This window comes from Mus pahari, chromosome 17, assembly GCF_900095145.1.
Source record: "Mus pahari chromosome 17, PAHARI_EIJ_v1.1, whole genome shotgun sequence".
NCBI classification, from domain to species: Eukaryota; Metazoa; Chordata; class Mammalia; order Rodentia; family Muridae; genus Mus; species Mus pahari.
Window position 1 is genome coordinate 66,383,904 of NC_034606.1, and position 21,085 is coordinate 66,404,988.

At 48.9% G+C, this 21,085-nt stretch overlaps 1 protein-coding gene across 1 annotated transcript; it reads right to left on the reverse strand.

The window, feature by feature from the left end:
* Positions 1 to 7,947: 7,947 nt before the first annotated feature.
* On the reverse strand, positions 7,948 to 19,685 carry Krt77 (keratin 77). The gene is made up of 9 exons (XM_021217176.2): positions 19,134 to 19,685; positions 14,942 to 15,156; positions 13,693 to 13,753; positions 13,125 to 13,220; positions 12,149 to 12,313; positions 10,447 to 10,572; positions 10,117 to 10,337; positions 9,743 to 9,777; positions 7,948 to 9,332 (listed from the first exon to the last, which is right to left on the reverse strand). The coding sequence occupies exons 1-9, from the start codon at positions 19,683 to 19,685 to the stop codon at positions 9,100 to 9,102; spliced, it is 1,704 nt and encodes a 567-aa protein (XP_021072835.1). The 3' UTR covers positions 7,948 to 9,099.
* Between the last annotated feature and the right edge of the window lie 1,400 nt (positions 19,686 to 21,085).

A 21,085-nucleotide genomic window follows, 5' to 3' on the forward strand; every position in this document is an offset into this window, starting at 1 on the left:
GATGGCTTAGAGAGAGAGAGGTAAGAGCAAAGACAAGAGGTGGAAGGAGCTGAGAACTCCTCTGCCTTGAGCCCAGTGCCATGCCCTTATATACTGAGAAGAAATTGGGCTTGGTCCTCGGAGTCAGCCGGAGATGCAAAGCCTGCAAAGGGTTTGGCTCGCCTGCAGCCATACAAGATTTTTACGAGCCTCAACAATACGATAAACACTACACACCTAACTCCCAGGATGGGCTCTCAGAATTGCTGTGCAGACAAGAACGGCTCATGTGGTAATCACTTTCTTTATCAGACAGGATCTCTCTTCAGGGTGTCTGTGACTTTGAGAAAGTAGGACCCCCACACTGGCTTCTTGGTGACTCTTGATAGGATTTCATAATCCCCAGCACAGTCGAGCTGTAATCCCCAGCTCATTGGCTCACATGCCTACACACTCACTAGGTCATTGTCGGCTCCTTGAGTAACAGGTGTGCTCGGTTGAGCTTGAATCCCTAAAGGAGCTCTCATCCATTTCTGAGACTGTCCCTTCAAACCCCAGGGCCCACCAGATCACACCTCCTGACACAGAGCAAAGGAAGAATCCAATGTTTTCTAGAATAAGTTTTCAAACGCACCTCGCTGATTGTCACTAAGCGGGATGGAGGGGTGGGGGGGTCTAGAAGCACTTAGGGGAATGATGTGCTCTTTCCTGGGTTTCCTGGTTGTTCCTCTTCAAATGAGGAACAGCAGGCACAAGAGGCTAGCAGTTGAAAATAGGCAGCTGGCAAATGCCATTATAAAAAGTACATGGACTGGCGGGGTAAGTCGGCACCTGGCGCATGTGGCAAAGCAAAGTGGGGAAGTTGAGGCACGACAGGTTCAAACCTCACCTCACGCTGGACCATAGAAAAGATAAGTGTGGGTTTGGAAGAGGAAGCAGTTATGAAAATCTGGAAAACCTGACCTGAGAGGTTCACGGTGTTCCCAAGAGTCGGTGGCGACTATGATGGCAGGGGTCTGGATGCAGGGAGGGATTAAAGCCAGTCAGGAACTGGTTATGCACCTGAAAGTGTTTTGTGCCTTATATGCTGTAAGTTAACGTTCATAGACATTTGAGAACGGTATTAGTCTACCCATTTTTAAATGAGAAAGGTGAGGCATGAGGTCTCAAAAGCTCCCCCACATCTTCAGGGGTGGTAAGTGTCCATCTGGGGTGGGACTGCGGGTACCTAGCTAAGGACAGCGTGTCAGATCCTAACACGTGTTTCGTGTGTTAGCGCGGCAACTGAGTTCACATTCTGTGTGCTTCGGGGAGAACTGGACAGCGTGAGATGCTGTCCTGGTGTGGAAGGCTCCTGGTACATGGGAACACTTTGGAAAGATTCCTTCAAATCGCTCTGAGAAGGGGAACCTGAAGATGAGGAAGGTTCTGCTTCTGTCCTGATGCTATGCTAGCGTACCCAGCATGCATCGCACTGGGCCAGAAGCCTTCCTGAAGAGCAGTACTTGATCAGTATTTACAGACAGTGGTAGCTTTAAGATCTGGGAAGACCAGAACCTACACAGATGATCATCGTGGAAGCCTGGCATGCTCCCCCACCTTCGATGCAAAGAGTGGAAGACACCTTCAGGGCCTGCTCAGAGCTCTGGCTCCAAGCAACCCTGTGAATGTGTGGGAATTCCCCCTGTACAAATAAGCTCTGTAGGAGAGGAGACGTCTGTAAAAACCACCCTGGCCCAGTACCTGTCATCTCTAAACGAGAGAGTTATAGCAATACCCTGTACCCTATCCATCAAGCTTCCTCTTGTACCAGGGTGTGCCCTTCCCTCCTCCAAGAAGAACCCCAGTCTGCCCTCTGTCCCCCAACCCTCCTGGTTACACAGCACTCTCTCTTCTGGAACTCTGTCCCAGCGCTGACATCCTCAGACTGCTAAACTAACCATCTCTTTAGGGAATGAGTAATCGGGTCTTGAGAACAATGGGGACTCGAGTGGCCTTAGTGTGCTAATGATGGTTGCCTAATCGCCTTCTAATAGGCAATCAAAATTCTTTTAGTTCAGCACACTCCCTTATGAGACATAATCGACTCCTTCTAGCATTTTGGAGGGGAGTGCATGCGTGCGTGCATGTGTGTGTGTGTGTGTGTGTGTGTGTGTGTGTGTGTATACATGTATGTGCCAGCCAGTGAGTCCTGCTTCCCTAAGCAGAGGGAACAGAGAACAGGGCAATGGTGTTTACAGCACCGCAGACACATCTTGAGAAGGGGAAAGGCAGGAGCTAGGATCATCAAGAAGACACAAAATCACTCTCACCTTAAGTTCATAGCTCCCACAGGACACATACCAAAGCGTGCTTCCCAGCAAAGCCCTGAGAACTACACGTGTTGTGAAGCCAGTAAATGAAGCCGAAAGCTGAGACCTGGAGAGGCTGTGGCTTTACTTAACACACTCCAGCTATGCGGGACCAGACCCTGGGCTTTCTGCTGACCTTCTTTCCATCCTGGGGCAGAGGTGCAGAGATAACAGTGCTACTAAGGATTACTACCTATTCCCATCGTCTGGTACCCAGAAGGCTGCGCCGTCCAGCCTGCCCACCACAGAAGTGAGAATACGGCTCAGTTCCCAGGGATGCTCCAGTTTCTGAATCACGCCCCCTGTTCGTTCTCCACAGCTCACTTTCAACTCCACAAGGTAGGAATTGTAGCACTGCTAGTGAGCCACAGTCCCCCCACCACCACCCAGGATGTCCTAGGATGTAGGATAGCTTAAAACATCTGTGGGACAGAAGGTGTAAGCCATACTTAGAAAACACAGGCATGAATGAAGGGGAGAAGCAGCCTAAACTTCTGTGGTGCCAAGCACCGGCAGGTGCTGTATCTCAGGTAGCCGTTGCTGACAGATCCTGGCCCCACTTAAGAAAAAAAAAAAGCTATCATAGAGGCTGAAATGTGTGCCTTGGGTCACCCAGATGGTAACTGACGAGCCGGGTTTGTCCAACTCCAGAGCACATGCCTCTTGCCCTCGACCAGCCTATGTTACCTGCATCACCTATACCTTCTCTGCTCAACCCCAGAGGCGACCCTTCCTTCCCATGCTCTGTCCAGACCCACAAGTTCCTCTTCCTCTGTTCTCTTTGCCCCTCTGCATTTCCAAGTTTCCTTATTCTCTTTCCAATAAGGCTTTCTCATCTTGGCAACTTGTTCCAAACCCCATCCCACAGACAGGCTTGGGACCCCAGAGAAATCTCATGTACTGGGTTTCAGTCTATTCTGCGTCTGTGATAAGCAACCACTCAGCTTGTCAGGGGTCAGCCCAGACCTCACCTCCTCCTCCTCCTCCTCCTCCTCCTCCTCCTCCTCCTCCGCCTCCGAGGTTTCCTTGATTAACACCATGCTGTTAGTCTGTTGGGCTCTTTCCCCTATACTTGGTTCCTGCCTTAGCTGAGAATATGCTGCAGCACGGACCCTTCTGCTGGTTTGTCTGTATGTTTGGTCACCAATACTAATCCTCCTTGTCACAGGGGCTTCTCAGCCTCCAAGGTGGAGGGAGGAGAATCAAGGGGGAGTTAATCCCAACAGTACACGCTGACAGCATTCCTGAACATCTGCACAGGCCCTTCCCCCACCCCACCCCACACCTCTGCCAAGAGAAGCTTTGGGGCACAGCGGGCAGGGGCGGGCGTGGTGATGTTTTGAGAGCTTTTTGAGGGATGGGGCCCGAGAAAAGAGTTAAGAGTAACATGCAATGACAAGCCACCCAGCCCCGTGGGACTCTGGCAAAGCTGTGGGAGAAGGAAATTTCAGGGGAGTGGGGAAAGCCAAAGCCTGGGAGGAGTACAGGGGAGTCACAGACAATGGAGAGGCGGGGTGAGATGTTGAAAGCTGATAAATGGCTGAGGAGGGGCCACCGAGGCTTTTTAAGGAAAGGCGGGAAGGTGCAGATCGAGGGACAGATCCACTGGAGGCAGCAAAGCAAACAGTCCCCCAAGAGTTGCTGCTAGGCAGTGTGGGAACCAGCAGAGGCCAGAGAGGAGGGAATCAAAGAGCTGTGTGCAGGAGAGAGGCTGTGGGTGCTGCCTCAGCCTGCACTGGGTAGCGGACTTGGAGCAGGGGACATCACACTGCCCACTGTACTCTTCTAGCCATGAGACCCTGGGCAGGTTACCAACTCTGAGACTAACCTTCCTCGTTGGTGAAACAGGAGCTAAATCTACCTGCCAAGGAGGCTGCAGGGTGTGGATGATACCTAGAGAGAGGGAACTCTGCCCTCCTTACCTTTGGAAGGACTCAAAAGCTGATATGATCATTGGGAAATTTGGGGTACAAGCCCCTTGCTGAAATTCATCAAAATACTAAGAAAGGCTTAAGTTCTTGAAGCTCCCCAGGACTTGTAAGGACCATAGGTTTTGTCATAGGGACGATAAACATCCCTACATTGCATCCCATAGAGAAGGATGCTTGCAGCCAGCCCCTGTGACAGAAGGGAGGCGGGGTTGGATTCGAGGAACCCTGAGTGAAACCATAGAATGCCTGTTCTGTGGCTTGGAGCCGAGCTCCACACACTCAGCATGCTAGAGCAGCAGACTGGAAGCCAGGCTGCCACAGAAGCCCCCAATGGCTTTCCAGGCTTAGCACTGGGACATTTAGATATATGACTGTTCATTCTGGAGAACCTCCCAACAGCCCAAGTTCCCAGCCCAACCCAGCAACAGAGCACTGATCAAATTGAAGACATCCAGTTTCCTGGACTGATCGGAAAGCTGATTAAAACCAGGGCAGCGAGTCCAGCAAAGCCACGGGAGCAACAGAGAGCTTGAAGGAGGGACTGCTGGAGCACCTGGCTCTTTAATTCGAAGATACCTCCTGGGCCAAAGGGCTAGGCATATGACTCCTCCTTAGACCAAGAACTTTCCCAGCCTAGACATGCACATCTCACCCAAGGTCAGATGGAGTTAGAATGTTAGTGAGCCAATGACTGCTCCTCCTGTTCACCGTGTCCCAGATAAAAATCTCTGCAGCTGAGAAGCAGGTGGAATTAAATTTAGATTTCTATTGTGACCCGCCCTGCCACAGCCTCCCGGGGGGAGGAGCAGCTGGCAAAGCTCCCCTAGCATCTACACACTACCTCCTGCCAGCCCGTAACTGATGGGTGATAGTCGACGGGCCAGCTTTGCTTCTGACCAGCTGCCTTGTGGGAAACCACTAATCCAGACTTATGGAAATATCCCATCAAGCCCCCACTGGGGCCTCCCAGGTCCTCTCAAGGGACAGTGGAAACCAAATAAGATAACGCAAGCTAGATGTTTTATAGCATTCATAGAACTGCTTTTGTTTCCCCCACTGGGATGACCTGGATGTGACGGTGGTTGGCCCTGATGAGACTGTTCATTGGCAGGACACCAGGAAACCTTCTGTAGCCTTCTGATGTCTCCCAGTGCCATTCTCTATATTCAAGTTCTAGGGAGCTTTCTACAGCCCAGAACATAAACATCTAGACTCTGACAGTCCTTGCTTGCTTGCCCCTTCTCCCTCTCCCCATATTTCCTATGCCTCTGTCCTGAGGTGTCTCTTTGCCCAGAGCCTTAGAACTGGGGTATTGGGTTCCCTCCTTCTGCTTCACGGTTTCCACTCCTCTCTGACTAAGATAGTCGAATCTTTTGAGGTTAGAAGAGGCAGGGCTCTGTTCTCTGGGGCAATCCTGCCCAGAAGGAGGATGGGAAAGATGACCTATGACTGGCCCTGTCCTGGTGCTTTTTCCCAAAGTCACTCTGGATTCCCTTCGAGCATCATACACGTGACTGGTTCCAGTCCACGCCCTCTAATGGGTCTAGTGCTGCCAAATAATTCGGGTTTATTTTATGATCCTCTACCTGGTTTAGCCTTCCCTGGCGCCTGACCTTATTCTTCCCATTAAACTTACAGAGTTTACTTTCTATGTTTGCTTGTTTTCCCCTGGCTCGTCCACGTGCACACTGTGGGCAGCAGAGACGTGGAATGCTCCCACATGCGCATCCCAAACATCCCTGTGACTTCCATCAACCTGGTGCCAAGCAGTCAGTCAACACTGATTGCAACCTGAAAACTCCCCCAAGGGGCCTCTCTCATCACAGCCAACAGGTGGTGTCTCTCACTGGAACCAAATCTGCTGTAGTTCCCACCTGCCCAGCTGGGCCATCAGCTGGGGCCAAGCCTTCCTGCCTAGACAGGCTCTTCAGATCTCTGCAGGTAGCAAGCCCAACCCCCTCCTCCCCAGGCTTTCCCTTAGGTCCTCCAGCCTTTCCTTTCTCGGCCAGGCCTCTGTCGCCCACCACTACTGTCCTGGTCACTGCTCACTGAATGGCTGTTACTAATCTTGGCATTCAGATTCAGGCCCCAGGGTGGTCGTCTCACAACAGAAGGTCCTGAACAACTCCTCTTCCTGATTCTTCTCTTCCTGGTTCCCACAGTCATCACCACGCCCTGTTGACTAATGTGTTCTCACCAACAGCTAAACACTGTCAATCATTTTTGCGTGCACTGCTGTCTACCCTCCTCTCCCTTGACTACTGCCTGGGCTCTTTGCTTTTTTTTTTTTTATTTTAAATACAGAAACCTGCTTCTATATCCTCTCCCTCTTTTTCCATTGGGACAATCTCTCTACTCCCATCTCCCTTCATTAGCCTTCTTCCAACAGGCCCGCTGCCAAGATAGAATGCCAGGTGTGCCAGGGAATACATTTTACCAAGATATGTTGTGGTCAAAACCGAATGCATCTCATATCTAAATTCTGTCTATATCCCTTCATTGAACGAAAATCTTATGATATACCCGCAGACAGACTGAAATTCCACACAGGATGCAGTTATGGAGTGGTTGACTCCATTTAAAAAATCTCTGCATCTTGTTGATCTTAAAGAATTTATTAAAGCCACTCTGGCCCTTAAGTGCGCCTCAGTTCCCTTGCCTCCTGGTTTAGCTCCTCTTCTTATCTTTTAGTCTCCTGTCCAGAGAGAGCCCTACCTGGCTCCCTGCCCACATCTGCCCCTGCTTTAACCCCAAGTTCCGGACCACTTTCCAGTCTCCAGAGCTGTCTCGACCCCTGGTGGAGTTCCATCATTCCAGGCTGCTTGGGTCCTCAGGGGTCTGGTTGATGCCATCAAGCTGGAGGACCCGGAGAGACACAGACTCTGCTTTCTCTTCCCTCTGAACCTTCTTCCCCTCATAAGGTGTCATCTGTGTCTCAGCAGTTCAAGATTCAGCAGTCTATCCATTCCACTCGGCACCTCAGTGCCTGTGCCACGACCTGCTGCACAATAATTCACTCCAGCTTGATTGCATCCCATAATAAGCCCCCGTAGGAGCTACACAAATATCCTGCTGAACAACTGTGCAGCTTGGCTTTTGAAGGATGAGCAACTTTGCAGACTAGTAAGGGTGAGAGTTTGGGGGGGGGGAGCTTTCCAAGATGGTGTGCTGCTTATACCATAAAAAATAATAAAGGCAGTGACCTTGGGGGCCAATGATAACACCACAGGGTGTGCCTCCATTCACTGCAAGCATGAGAACCTGAATTTCCTCCCAGAATTTAAAAACCTGGCATAGTAACACACACTTGCAATCAATCTTAGCACCAGGTCAGGCAGAGAAGGGTGGGTGCATGGGGCTCACTGGCCAGTCAACCAACTAACCTAATTCATGAGTTACGAGCCAGTAAGAGAACCTGTCATCCCCCCCCCATGCACACACATGCCAAAAAGAGAAAAGAAAAAAAAAAAAGGAAAAAGATAGATGATACCCAAAGACTGACAGCTAATGTCCTCTGTCTCCATAGGCATGTGCACACAACTGCACACATATCCCCATACCTGAGCTCCTGTGCTCATATATACCCATACCCACGGGAGAAGAAAAACAATAAGCCTTAACTTTTCAAATTAGAATTAATTTCAAAGAACTGACAAAATAATAACTTATCTTCTGACCACACAGTATATAGAGATCACAGAGAAATTTATTGTAGGAAAAAAAGAAAAAAAAAAAAAAAAAACAAAAAAACAGAACTGTCAAGCCCTTCAGAGTTCAGCTTCCAACCAGGAAATGAGGTCACAAGCATTACCCAGCAGCCCCTGCAGAGAAGCTCTCCCGGACAGAATTATAGACTCAGTGGTTGTAGGGACTAGGCAAGCAAGTCAAGGGGTCTCCAGAACACAAAGCAAAGGCATATTCCCTCTCTCTCTCTCGTGACTGTTCATTGGCTGGTACTTTCCTCTTCCTGCCCCCTCAGCACAGCTCAAGTATTTCTGATAGAACTGTAAATTTAAATTTAAATTAGGAGACAAAGTCTGACAGGGTGCTCTGAATCAGAGAGCAGAAGGGACTAACTGAGAACTTGAGTTGTTTGCATTTCCAGATTTGCATAAGGCTGGATCGCTCCACAACCCAAGTCAGCAACTCTCATTCCCCTGGCCCAGGCATTTGCAAGGAGCAGGGCTGCCCCACAGGTGCCTGACATTTGAGCACTTCTCAGCAGGGAAGGGGCGGCTCTAAATTCGGGGGGGGGGGGGTTTGCTGGAAGGGGAAGGGACAGAAACAGAACTTGATTGACCACCCTATCCTATCCACACCCACTGCTAAGGACAGTCTTCCTTAAGTCTCCAAACCAACTGTTAACCAGTGGATGACACAGGTCAGCACAGGCTTGTCCTACAGGTACCAATCAGAACAACAAACCTACCCTTTCTGTCATGGTGAAAGAGCATGAGCCTGCAGAGCAAAGGGTCCCAAAGGCTCTTGGCTCAGATGTCCCCCTCACTAAGCGAGCTTGCCTTGCAATAGGGATTTCGGTGGGCCGCCGCGCGGTGGGTTAATATTTACTGAACTGCCCAGATTAGGAACAGGGACCTGGGACTGAGGTTCTTAGTGAAGTCGTTCGCCGAGTTCTTTTTCTTGGTTGCCGGGCAAAGCCAATGAGGATCAGGACAGTGTCAAGACCAGCGGGGAGATGCCTATGTGAGCATGTGTCTCTTTCTCTCCTAGAGTCTGAGTGTCACCTGGAAATTTACTGAGACCCATTGGGAAAAGATAGGTGAGGGAGCCCGGGAGGGATTGGGGGAGAAGGCTGTAGAAGTGCAATGACTTGGCTGCTACTCCACCACGTGCCTACGCGAGCTGTGGGTGGAGGTCTGCAGGATCTGCGTGCGGGAAGAGCCGCCGCCGCTGCGGTACTTGCTGCTGCTTCTGCTGCTCGAGACGTAACTACCGCCGCCGCCGCGGGAGCCAGTTCCTCCGCCGCTGCCACCGCCTCCGCGGGAGCTGCCGCTGTAACCTCCTAAGCCGCCGCCGCCGCCGCCAATAGTCACCTGGCTACTCTGCACCGCTGTACCGGGGAAGGACAGATACAGAATGGCCAGGAGAACTCGGCAGGAGGACCCAGCAGCACCAGCCTTGAGAGCCTGCAACCGTGATCAGTGGTGCCCTCCTCTTTGCAAACAGAGGCATTGAAAGTCAACTGCACACTTCTGAAGGATGTAAGCAGTCATTTAAGTAAAGTGTGCCACCTCTATTTAGAGACAGGTCCTCTGTGCTCAGTTCTTACTGCGTACATATCCTAATGATCTCTAGCTGGTGCTGTCAAGTATCTCAAGCAAGGAAAGTGGTCACTTTGGTGGTTTTGTTTTGTTTTGGTTTGGTATGGTTTTGTATGAGACTAGAAAACAAAAGCAACTGGGCCCAGCCCACCTTCTGTCAGCCTCCTGCCCCCCCCCCACCGCCCACGCTTCTACTTACAGACGCTCACTTGACTCTGCAGCGCCCCCGACATCCTGTGAAATCAAAGCATACCCATCGATCATAGGAGCAGAGAGGCTGGTGGAAGGGTAGAGCCGAGGTATCCCCCAACACTGATACTGCAGCCTTGTAGCATCTGTGAGTCACACCTGGCTGCACCCAGCTTTGGCTAGAGTAGAAGCACCATGCTTGGGAGAAGGGGGCTGGTAGCAATGGTTTCTTCCCTTCCCTAGTAACCTATACATCCTAACTTGAATGTTCCCGCTCATCCTGGACAGTCTTCCCTGGAACACATGGAAAAACCTCTCCAGTCTCATTACTCCATGGGTACACCCACATCTTTGGCCCATGGAACCTGGCTGCTGTACACCCACCTGCTCTCCTCGCCCTCCAAAAGCTGGCGGTAGGTGGCGATCTCTACGTCCAAGGACAGCTTGGCCCCCAGCATTGCCTGGTAATCTCTCAGCAGCTTGGCCAGGTCCTCCTTAGACTGCTGGAGAGCCTCCTCCAAATCTTGCAGCTTCTGCTTGGCATCCTGGAGAGCCCTTTCTCCTCTCTCCTCTGCATCGGAAATCGATCCATGCATCTGTTCGATCTAGATCCGAGCCGGGTTGGGGACCACAGAGGTGTTGAGCTCCTGGAATCTGACCTGAGCCTTATTGGAGGTGGCAGGCCTGGTGAGCCCACCCTGAGTCCTATCCTACCTGCTTCTTGATACTGGCGATCTCTGCCCGCAGCCTCTGGATGTTACGGTTGAGCTCTGAGATCTCCATCTTGCTATTCTTCACTTCATCTCCATGTTTCCCAGCTGTGATCTGCAGCTCCTGGTACTGTGGGTCAGAGGTACCACCATGGTCATTATCTGCAATTCACTAGGTTCTCCCAGGGAAAGATATGGGCTGCTCTCTCTTGGAGTAAGCCCACCTAGAGTTATGGTCACACACACTCACACTAACACCAAATCTCCCTCAGCTGAGTAGCAAAAAGAGACAGTACGTATACACACACACACATACACAATACATACACATGTACAAACACACAGTACATACACACATGTATACACATACATGAATGCATAATACATACACACATTCACAGTTCATACACACACATGCACACACATGCACGATACATACCCCTGTGCACACACATACATACACAAACACACACAGTACATACACACATACATGCACATACCTGAATACACACATACATGCACAGTACATACACACACATACACAGTACATACCCCTGTGCACACACACATATATAATACATACACATGCACACACGCACAGTACATACACACATGCACAGTACATGCCCCTCCACACCAACACAGCACTATAGCAGGTCTCCCTCCTCTATGATGCCCACCAGTCTATGGACAGGCTCCTACCCCACTGAGACAAACCTGTTTCTCTGTGTTCTTTACCACTGTTTTCAGGCACCTAAGCCTTCACACAGCCTATGCCCACACAGGACTCCCTCTCTCTTTCCTGCCCACCATATTCCTTGTCCCCTTTCCAGAATGATTCTCTAGCAGACAGGAGCTACTGGTCTCAGAAGCCCTCAGACCACCCATGTTCATTCACTTCTTTCTTTCCTATACTAGTATTGCTTTAGCAACCAGACGATACCCAGGGCATCCTCAGGAAGAGTTGACAAGAATATGGATATTCTGACAAAGCTCTCCTTCCCCAGTCTCCTGACAAAATCTACAGCAGCCCAGAGCATGTTTTCAGACTGTGGGACAGAGGTCAGTGATATTGGAATTGGCTTTAAAATCCACAAAGCAGGTCGCCATATCCTAGTTACTCAGAACTGAATGACTGGGGGTTCAACTTTTGTTCCTTCAACTAGAGTCTTAACCGTTCAGAAACATGAATTCATACCCAAGAGGCTGTCAGAACTATGCCCAGCATCATAGTGACAAGTGTATTCACCCAGTTAAGTTCTCATGGTGCTAGGAATGTTGTGAAATATTTGGAGTCACAGAGGGTGACTCTAAGATTTCTAAGTAATACATAAAAAAGTAGAAAACTAAAAAAAAAAAAATTGCTATAATAAAAATAAAAGTGACAAAGGTTGTAGGGGTTAAGAACCTGTTTGTAAATTGCCCATCTGGGTTTAGTGAGTGTTTTCAGGACAGTTGCTTGTTACAAGGCTTAGGAAAATTAGGTGGCCTAGCACCTGTGAGTTCTCCAGAGCAATTAACTAAAAACGAGCAAAAAAAAAAAAAAAAAAAAACAGGCAGGAACTCTCCTATCATATTCAGTGCCAAGGAGAGAAAGATAACTTCTGGAGTCTTTATCATAGACATGTTAGACTTTAAAGTCAGGAGGCAATAGCAGTTTGAAGACTGTGTTTATTTTGGGGTGCAAACTCAAAACACAAGCTCACCTTGGTCTGGTACAGGGCCTCAGCCTCATCTTTGCTCTTCTGTGCAATTATTTCATATTGGGCGCGTACGGCATCGATGATACTGTCCAGGTCCAGGAAGCGGTTATTGTCCATTGACAAGATGACATTGGTATCACTGACATTGGTTTGTATCTGGGACAGCTCCTGTGAGACACAGAACAGAGTTCACCCCTTCCACCTTCTCCCTAGAGGATGACTGGGGAAGCCAGAAATCTGGACTCAAAAGGCCTCTTGATGTTCCCTTAAATTGTTCTGTGCTGTGAAACATAAAGGGAAGGTCTAAGTGTTTTGACTAAAGGTAAGGACTAAAGGCATCTGAGCAGGAAGATGGAGTCCAGGACCTCATCAAGCATCTCTTGTACAAACTGCCCAGCCTTGCTGTGGCTTCAATACCTTTTGGATACAGGCCCTTGACAGACACAGTTAGTTGTCCCTTGTTGCCATAAGTGTTCTCAGAGAGAGTGGAAGGGAATCCAGTTTGGAGCCACTTCACTACCAGGTTGGCTCATGCATTCTTCTGTTGAATGGGCGTTCCCATAAGGTAAGTGGAACTTCTAACACGGCACTCGGGTCAGAGCGTGAGCCCCCATGTTGGACACGGGTGACAGGTTGGGGTGGGGGGCTCACTGCCCTGCTCCCCTTCAGCTTTTCCTTACCACAAGTCCCTTCTGTTGCCTTCTCTGGGGTTCTCCCAGAGTCCTGTGGACTTCCCACTGTGTGAGTATGTGAAGACCTGGTTGTTACTCTCATGTCCCAGGGGGCCTGAGAGCATGAAGCAGGAAACGACTTTACCCTCACCCATCTCAAGGTGCTCATATCTCCACTGGCCCCACCAGAGTCGCTGACATCGAGGGACCCAACGGAGGGAGAAGGCTGGTGAGATGAGCCTTCTCCAGGTCGCACTCTTATGGGATGTGGGAAAGGAAAAGGGGCTTCTCCTTGGGACTGCACTTACCGTATCAAATAGATATTTCAGGAAGTTGATCTCCCCATACAGTGTGTCCACTCTGGACTGCAAGTCTGATTTGCCCATGAAAGCAGCATCCACATCCTGTGTAGCAAAGGTGTTCGGTTTCGTCCGTCACCCAGGCATTGATGGCCACCAGCTTCCTGGCTGCCCCCAGGCCAGTGGCAAAAGCCACTTCCTGGCTAAAAAATGTCATCACTCAAGTCAGACCTGGAAACTGACTTTCCTAGCCAGAAGGAGGCACAACAACATCTCCACACCTCGGATCAGCCATCAGCAACAACAAACTCCCTAGATCCCTCCCCAGTCCCAAGGCTATATATACATAACTGACTTTTGAAAGCCTCCCGTTAACTTAATTTCCATTTCCAAAGCCTAGAGGACTCCTAGAACCACAGTTGCATGGACCTGACTTTCTTGTGTGTCAGGGCCCTGCAACTAGATGGAGCACACTCCGTTTTAGTCCAAGAGTTCACCCTGTCCCGAGCACAGAGCACCCCCAGGGGTTTTCTCCTGCCAGGTCCTGAGCTCCCAGAGGACCCCTCTTTTCCTTTACCTTCTTCAGAACAACAAAGTCATTCTCTGCATTGGTCCGCTTGTTGATTTCATCTTCATACCTATGATGGAGACAAGAAGCAGGCTGCAAGGGCTGACCTTGGCTCCTTGAGATTCAGCCTCCCAGCAAAAAGCCCAGACCCTCCCAAGTCTCTGCTGCCCTGAACCGACCCTCACCCACACCCCACACCCCTGCTCACAGCCCTGCTACCCTCTGCCAGGGTCCAGGCTTTGGCAGATGAATGGCTAGAGCCAAAACTCCCCAAACTCCTAACCCACAGGACGAGAACCTGACAGGGAACCCCAGAGGCACGCACACAGAACATCCCCCAGACGTTTCCATTGATTCTGATGTTATGACTACAAATGCTTCCTCGAGCTTTTTCCATTGAGACCATAAAATAACAACCACCTTAACGAAATCTTTTAAGAGAAAAGTATTTCATCCACAGTTTTGTCTCTACCTCCAATGTTTTATTTTTTTCCCTATAGACTCTCTCTCTCTCTCTCTCTCTCTCTCTCTCACACACACACACACACACACACACACACACACACACACGGCCCAACACAGTGAGCACATCAAGGTGACATAAAGAAAAAAAAAAAGCACCCTTGAGCTAGGAGGGTGGAAGAGGCCACCAGGGCACCTACTGTCACTCACGGACAGCTGGTCTGAAACGTAACTGTTATCCTTAGTCATTGCCCATAACTGCTTGTGCTTAGTAAGCACCAATACTAAGAACTATTAAGTATTGTTTCTCAGAGTGTGGTCCCCTGTGCACTAGCATAACTCTCACACGTTTGAGGTGCATATGTACTGGCTGCACCCCAGTCCTGCTGGATCAGAACCACTGGCGCGAGGCAACTCTCACACGTTTGAGGTGCATATGTACTGGCTGCATCCCAGTCCTGCTGGATCAGAACCACTGGTGCGAGGCGCAGAATCTGATGCAATAGGATGCATCTAAAATTTAAGAACCACAGATCTACTCCTCAGAGCACTCAGTGAGGAGGGCACACTCTGGGCAAAGAGGTGAACGTGTGGTAGGGCTCACTTATCTCCTGCCCCCTCCTGCTCCATATAACCAACACCTGGCTGTTACTGCTATCCTACACAGGACTGCTGTGTGTAAAATGGTGTCCCCTGCAGTTACAGAATGCAGAGCCCCCTGCTGCCAGTCATACCTGCAGCAGAAGGACCCTGACAGCCTTCTCCTTGACCCCTTTGCCCTGCCCTGGCTCCTCACTTGTTCTTGTAGTCCTCCACGACATCCTGCATGTTCCTGATCTCCGTGTTCTGGCGCAACTGCTCGGTGGTCAGGACATCCACCTGCCTCTGTAGCTGACTGATGAACTCCTCGAAGACTGGCTCCAGGCTGCTGGTCCGGGTGGAGGTGTTCACCTGCTGCAGCAGCTCCCATTTTGTCTGTAGCACCTGGTTCTGCTGCTCCAGGAACCGCACCTAAAGTGCACCCCAAGCGCAGAACAGCTTTTTCCACGGGAAGAGAGATTGGTGGCTTTACAGCACACTCAAACCTCAGAAATTCAAGATAGGCCTTCTCACCATCAAGGGAGGCAATGTGATTCCTTAGGTCACTTCCAGCCAGTTTCATCCAGCTATACCCCTTTATATAACAGACTTCTCACCCCACACTTAATTTATCCATGCATGAGCAAACACCACTTTCTTTGTCTTTATCATTGTAACATAGAACATGACTGAGAACAAGACACAGAAGGTCTTGGGATATTCTTAGGTGGGTGCCCCAGCATCCAGTACCGTGTTTGCCACTGTGGTTTTTTGAAACAGCAGACTCATTTAAATGCTTTCATAACCCAGCCAGAAGTTTTTAAATACATGCTTTTGCTTTTTTAAAATTCTGCAATGCATTTAAATGCCTCAAATAAGAGCTTTGGGCTGATAGATATTTGAAAAATGCCCCAAATTTGCCATTTCCTTTGCTCGCCGAGAACAGAGAGACCAGATATGGCTCTGTGTTTTCACCACTTCTTCCTAACTATGGAAACAAAGACGGTACAGAGAGGGATCTGGGTACCTAGACCAAGTGCACGTGTGGTGTGTGCTCCGTGTCACCAAGCCCAGCTTTCACTTTTCCTCAGCCAGTTGCCCACAGATAGACCTTCCTCTCCCATGCAGTAATAGAGAGGGCTGGGCTGCAGTGTACTTCCCTCAGGTACATGCAGTTGTGTGCACACAGACATACACAGTCTCACATTCATATACATATACATCAAATATATGTATATATACATATATATGCATATGTGTATCACATATACCTTCATATACATGCACAAATATTCACTTCCACACAGACATCCATATTATCACACTTATACACAAATGCATGTGTATGCACTCATAATATATATTTATATACATCCATCCATATATACACATCAACAGCAAGGAGAGAGAGACAGACAAAGAGAGAGACGGGGAGAGAAAGAGAGAGAGAGAGACAGAGACAGAGACAGAGACAGAGACAGACAGAGACAGAGCGTGCTCCAAAGTCCAGCACCATTCTCCAGGAGCTATGAAAGGAATGGGAAACCCTCCCTCTGCTTTGTGGGTTCTGAACACCACTTGGCATGCACTCCTATGATGAACAGTATATGGCACCCAGAATTCCCAGGCCCCTGAGACTTCGCCTATCTAGCCAACCCTGCCAAGTCCCTTTAGATTCTGACTCTAATGAGAAGAATGTAATCGGAGAGCATCTTTTTTAGGCCTATCTTGGCTGGCTTTATCACATCGAGGGGTTGGGCAACCAACCCTCACAGTAGACTTATCAGCACAGCTTCTAACACCCCCACAAAAAATTCCTGCCACTATCTCTCTTCCTTCTGTGGCGTCACTCCAAGGGAGTGGAAAAATCAGTTCTGCACTTCGTGACAGCAGTGTGTTTGGTGACCGTGGCTTTCGCGCTGTCTCAGATGGCAGCTTTTACTCCAAATGAGACACAAAGACTGCAGGGAGGATTTCTAAAGGAGGGGACGCTGACCTTTGAAAGGATGGCTATTGAGAATAGCCTAGGCTGTACCAAAGGTGAAGCAGAAACCAGGGTGAGAAATTATGGCAACAAAAGTCTGCTTTCTTCCAAACTGCAGGCCTGGAGGCTGATTGTCCTCACAGGGCCTGCTCCAAAGAGAGATTATGAAACCACTTATCCATGTACCCTGCTGTAAAATGTGATAGGCTTCTGTCCTTGTCAGGAGCCTTGATCTGTGGGACTTTGTTTGCCAGTTTTCCCTGCTCCTCCCTTAGCCAACCTTGACCTGATAGAATCTCCCTCACTGATAAGTCCTTACTCCCTGTGAATCTTCCAGCCCCTGCCTGGACTCGGGCACCGTGGTGATCAAATATGCTTCTCATTCTCAGTGATCAGAAGTAGACACGAGCACATGGCTCTGTTGAACTCCCTTGGAGCTGTCCATGACCCTCCCTCTATGTCCTCTTCCTCCTGCTCATACACTGCTCCATCTCCAACACTTGCCCTGATATCAGGCAGTGGCCATTGTGCCTTCCTCTGCACGTAACAAAGGGAAGGTTTTGACCATAGCTGTCTGGTGACCTCCTTCTCAGAGACCTGAAGATTAGGAAAACCTCATGTGAATTAGGGTAAAGGGCTTCAAGGTGGCCCTTTGTTGGCCCTGGAGAGGGTGGTGAAAGGCCAAAGTCAGACAGAATACCTCTCTATACGTTACTGACTTTAGTTTCCAGAGAGACCTACCATCAAGACACTCACCTGACGCCCACCAACAGCTTCCTAGCTGCTGTCACTGCCCACCTCTAGCTGTACCCACCACATCCCTCCTTCTCTGTCATTTTCCCAGAAATGTTGACATTTGAAATTCCCCGAAGGGGGTCACACTTTTCATGCCTCCTCACTGCGTGGACATTTTCTGCCTGACAGCTGTTTGGCTCTTCTTCTATCTTCAAGACCCAGGTAAGACCTGGGGTGTCCCAGCAAAGCACTCCCAGTATCCAGAAGGCACAGCTTAGGCACCTTTGAGCTACCCAAAGAGTACCACAGACTAATACATCTCCCATAAACTGTCACCATTCTCTGCCAGTCCATTTTGGAGCTTCCTGAGAGTATAACTTGTGTCCAGTAGTCCTTATAGCTTTTATGTACATAGAGTAGACCTGATAAAATATTTGTGGATTGAATGGAAGTGGAACAACTGGGCAGGCAGATTGATAGATAGGTGAATGGGTGGGTTACTACTATGAGTGCATAGCATGGCATAGATGCGGTCATTTATGTTGGTTGTGTATATGAGTGTGGGCAGAAGGAGGGATAGATTATGGTTATGTGGATGACAGATGAGTGGGTGGGTAGATGTATAGATGGATGGATACAGATGATGGCTGGAAGGCTGATGGATGCGTGGGTGGATGGGGTGGTGGGTAGGTGGATGGATTGCATGGATGAATTGAGATGGATGGATATGAATAGATGAATGAATGTGTGCACCTGAGAAGATAAGTGGGTGGCTAGATATATGTGGATGAGTAGGTAAATGAATCATGTGTGTGTAAGTGGATGGATGATGGATGGATGGATGGATGGACGGATGAGGATGAATAGGTAAATGGATGGATGGACAGATGGATGGATGGATAATGGATGAGTGGATGATGGATGGATAGATGGATTGATGGATAAATGATGGATGGTGAATGAACTGATGGATGGATGGATGGATGGACGGATGAGGATGAATAGGTAAATGGATGGATGGACAGATGGATGGATGGATAATGGATGAGTGGATGATGGATGGATAGATGGATTGATGGATAAATGATGGATGGTGAATGAACTGATGGATGGATGGATGGATAGATGATGGCTAGAAGGATGGTTTGATGGATGGTGGATGATGGATGGATTAATGGATGGATAGTGGATGATGGGTGAATGATGGGTGAACAGTGGATGGAGGGAGGGAGGGACAGACAGATGGACAGATGGTGGATGGATATGTTTGAGTCGTAGGTAGGTGAATGGATGCATAGGTGTGTGTGGATGGTGGGTAGAAAGATGGATGTGGGGAGCACAGGTGATTGAGTGGGTGCCGAGGTACACAGATGAGTAGAATGTGAGTAACGATGAATGAGAGTACGATGCGTGCCATGTGCATCTGCTAGATATTGCCAGGTCCCTTATCTGCTTTCCTACTAACAGTGCACACCCAACCCCCCAAAGCCTGAGTTAAATGCTTATGTTACAGTTCGGGTGAAAGCCTAGGTTAAAAGCCGAGGTTAACCACTTTCTGAGTTCCCAGCACATGCACAAGAAGAAGTGGCTGCAGTCAACTTAAAGAGCACAGTGGTAGCTAGTAGCTGCATTCTGGCAGAGAGCAAGGCAGTCCTGGCCGTTTGACGCTCCCTGCCCATAAAGTACTCACCTTGTCGATGAAGGAGGCAAACTTGTTGTTGAGAGTCTTGATCTGTTCCCGCTCCTGGGTCTTGACCCTCTGAATTTCAGGATCCACCTCCAGGTGAAGAGGCTCCAGGAGACTCTGATTAATAGTCACCTCATGGATGCCCCCAGGAGGATAAGAAGGACCGAAGCCCCCAAGCCCAAATCCAGCACCCCCAAAACCACCTCCAAATCTGCCACCTCCGCCATAGCCACCACCAAAGCCACCTCCACCAAAGCTTCTTCCTCCTCCAATTCCTCCTCCAATTCCTCCTCCAAATCCTCCTCCTGGTCCTCTACCCTGGCAGAAACCACTGGCACTTCGTCCCACTAGGTACCCAAAGATGCTTTTACTACCACCCAGACTGTAGAGACTTCTGGAACTGAACCCACCACCATAATCACCTCCATACCTCCTTGACTGACTCACAGACACCAGAGCCTGTCTCCCACCTCCAAAGCCTGATGAAGACCTGGAGCTATAGGCCCTCCTGCTCCTCGAGCTAAATGCAGACTGAGAACTGAACTGGCGGCTCATGGTTGCTAAGGCAACCAGAAGCAAGGGTAGCAAGGGCCCAGCTGAAAGGAGGCAGAGATCAGGGACTGAAGGAGCTGCGACTCTCTTAGAAAGGATCTGGCTCAGTCCCTATATATACACACACACCTGCTGGGCTGGGTACTTTCCGAACCCTGGGAGGGGAGTATTTGCCTGCCAGTAACATCTGCTTACAAACCTCATACCTATGTGTTGCTGAAATGGCATTGCAGACAAACTCCCCCAACTTGATCATTTATCACTCATCTCTTACTACGGAGAGACCAAAGAATAGCAATCTCTCAGGATCTCAGTGCTGGAAACTCCTGTAGCGTTCGTTTCTCTTTAAATCTCAAATTGATCTTTTCCTAAGAAGCAGCATGGAGTTGTTAGTTTTGGGGTGTGCCAGAGAGATCTAGGATAAAACTATGAAGTGTCTAGTGACCTTGGGACCACAGCTGGGATGAGAGTGGAGACACGTGCTGTGACAGGGCTGTCCTTGTACACAAAATCCAGTTTTTGTTTTGTGGGGTTTTTTGTTTATTTGTTTGTTTGTTGTGTGCATGCATGTGTGTGAACAAAATATCTTGTGAGCATCTCCCAGTATGAATGTCTCCTAGACTCAGAGGAGAACTAACCCCCATATGTCTTCTCCTATTCTAATATTTCTAAACTGACACCGACAATATTTTTTGTAAAAAGTAAAAAGAGTAGCTATCTTTTAAGGGATATATAAAGACCACAGGTATGTGAAACACAAGCCTTAATTTGCATTTAATATTATTATTTGGTCAGCATAAATTTTTTCTTCTGGCAGAGACAGGAACAATAATAGTGAGTTCTTAAAGGGTTACTCTCAAATTCTGTATTTATCAGGGAGCAGTAGTAGGAAAGGGGCCTTGGCTCATGTGCACTCTCTGAGAAGAAAGGGCTGTCCCAGCAGAAGCCGGAGTGTGAAGTTCATGAGAGTCTATGAGTGTTGTCCAACAGAAGTGTGTGTTTGCATCTGCACACAAATAGCTAGTGCATGTTCATTCTTTTCATTCCCATATTCACACCCAACTGCACCAAAATGCACTAATTAATCTTGTGAACATGAAGAGAAAGAATAAATTCCCAGCTTCAGAAAATAATGGTCAGTGATTTGCCCACGTGGACACAATTGTTTAAAACCAGAAGGAAGCACAGTTGGTCCGGAAGAGTCACTATACAATGTTGCAAAGGGTTGACGCTCAACATAGAGGAATGTAAATCACTCTCTTGCAGATTGCGGTACATTTTCTCCTAATGCTTTTAAATGCCCTTTTTCTATATGTTCAAACAATAAATCTTTCTTTTTTTTTTCAATAGTTGGGGCCGACTCCCAAGTGCCCCAAATTTGGGGCAGAAATCCCAAACAAAGC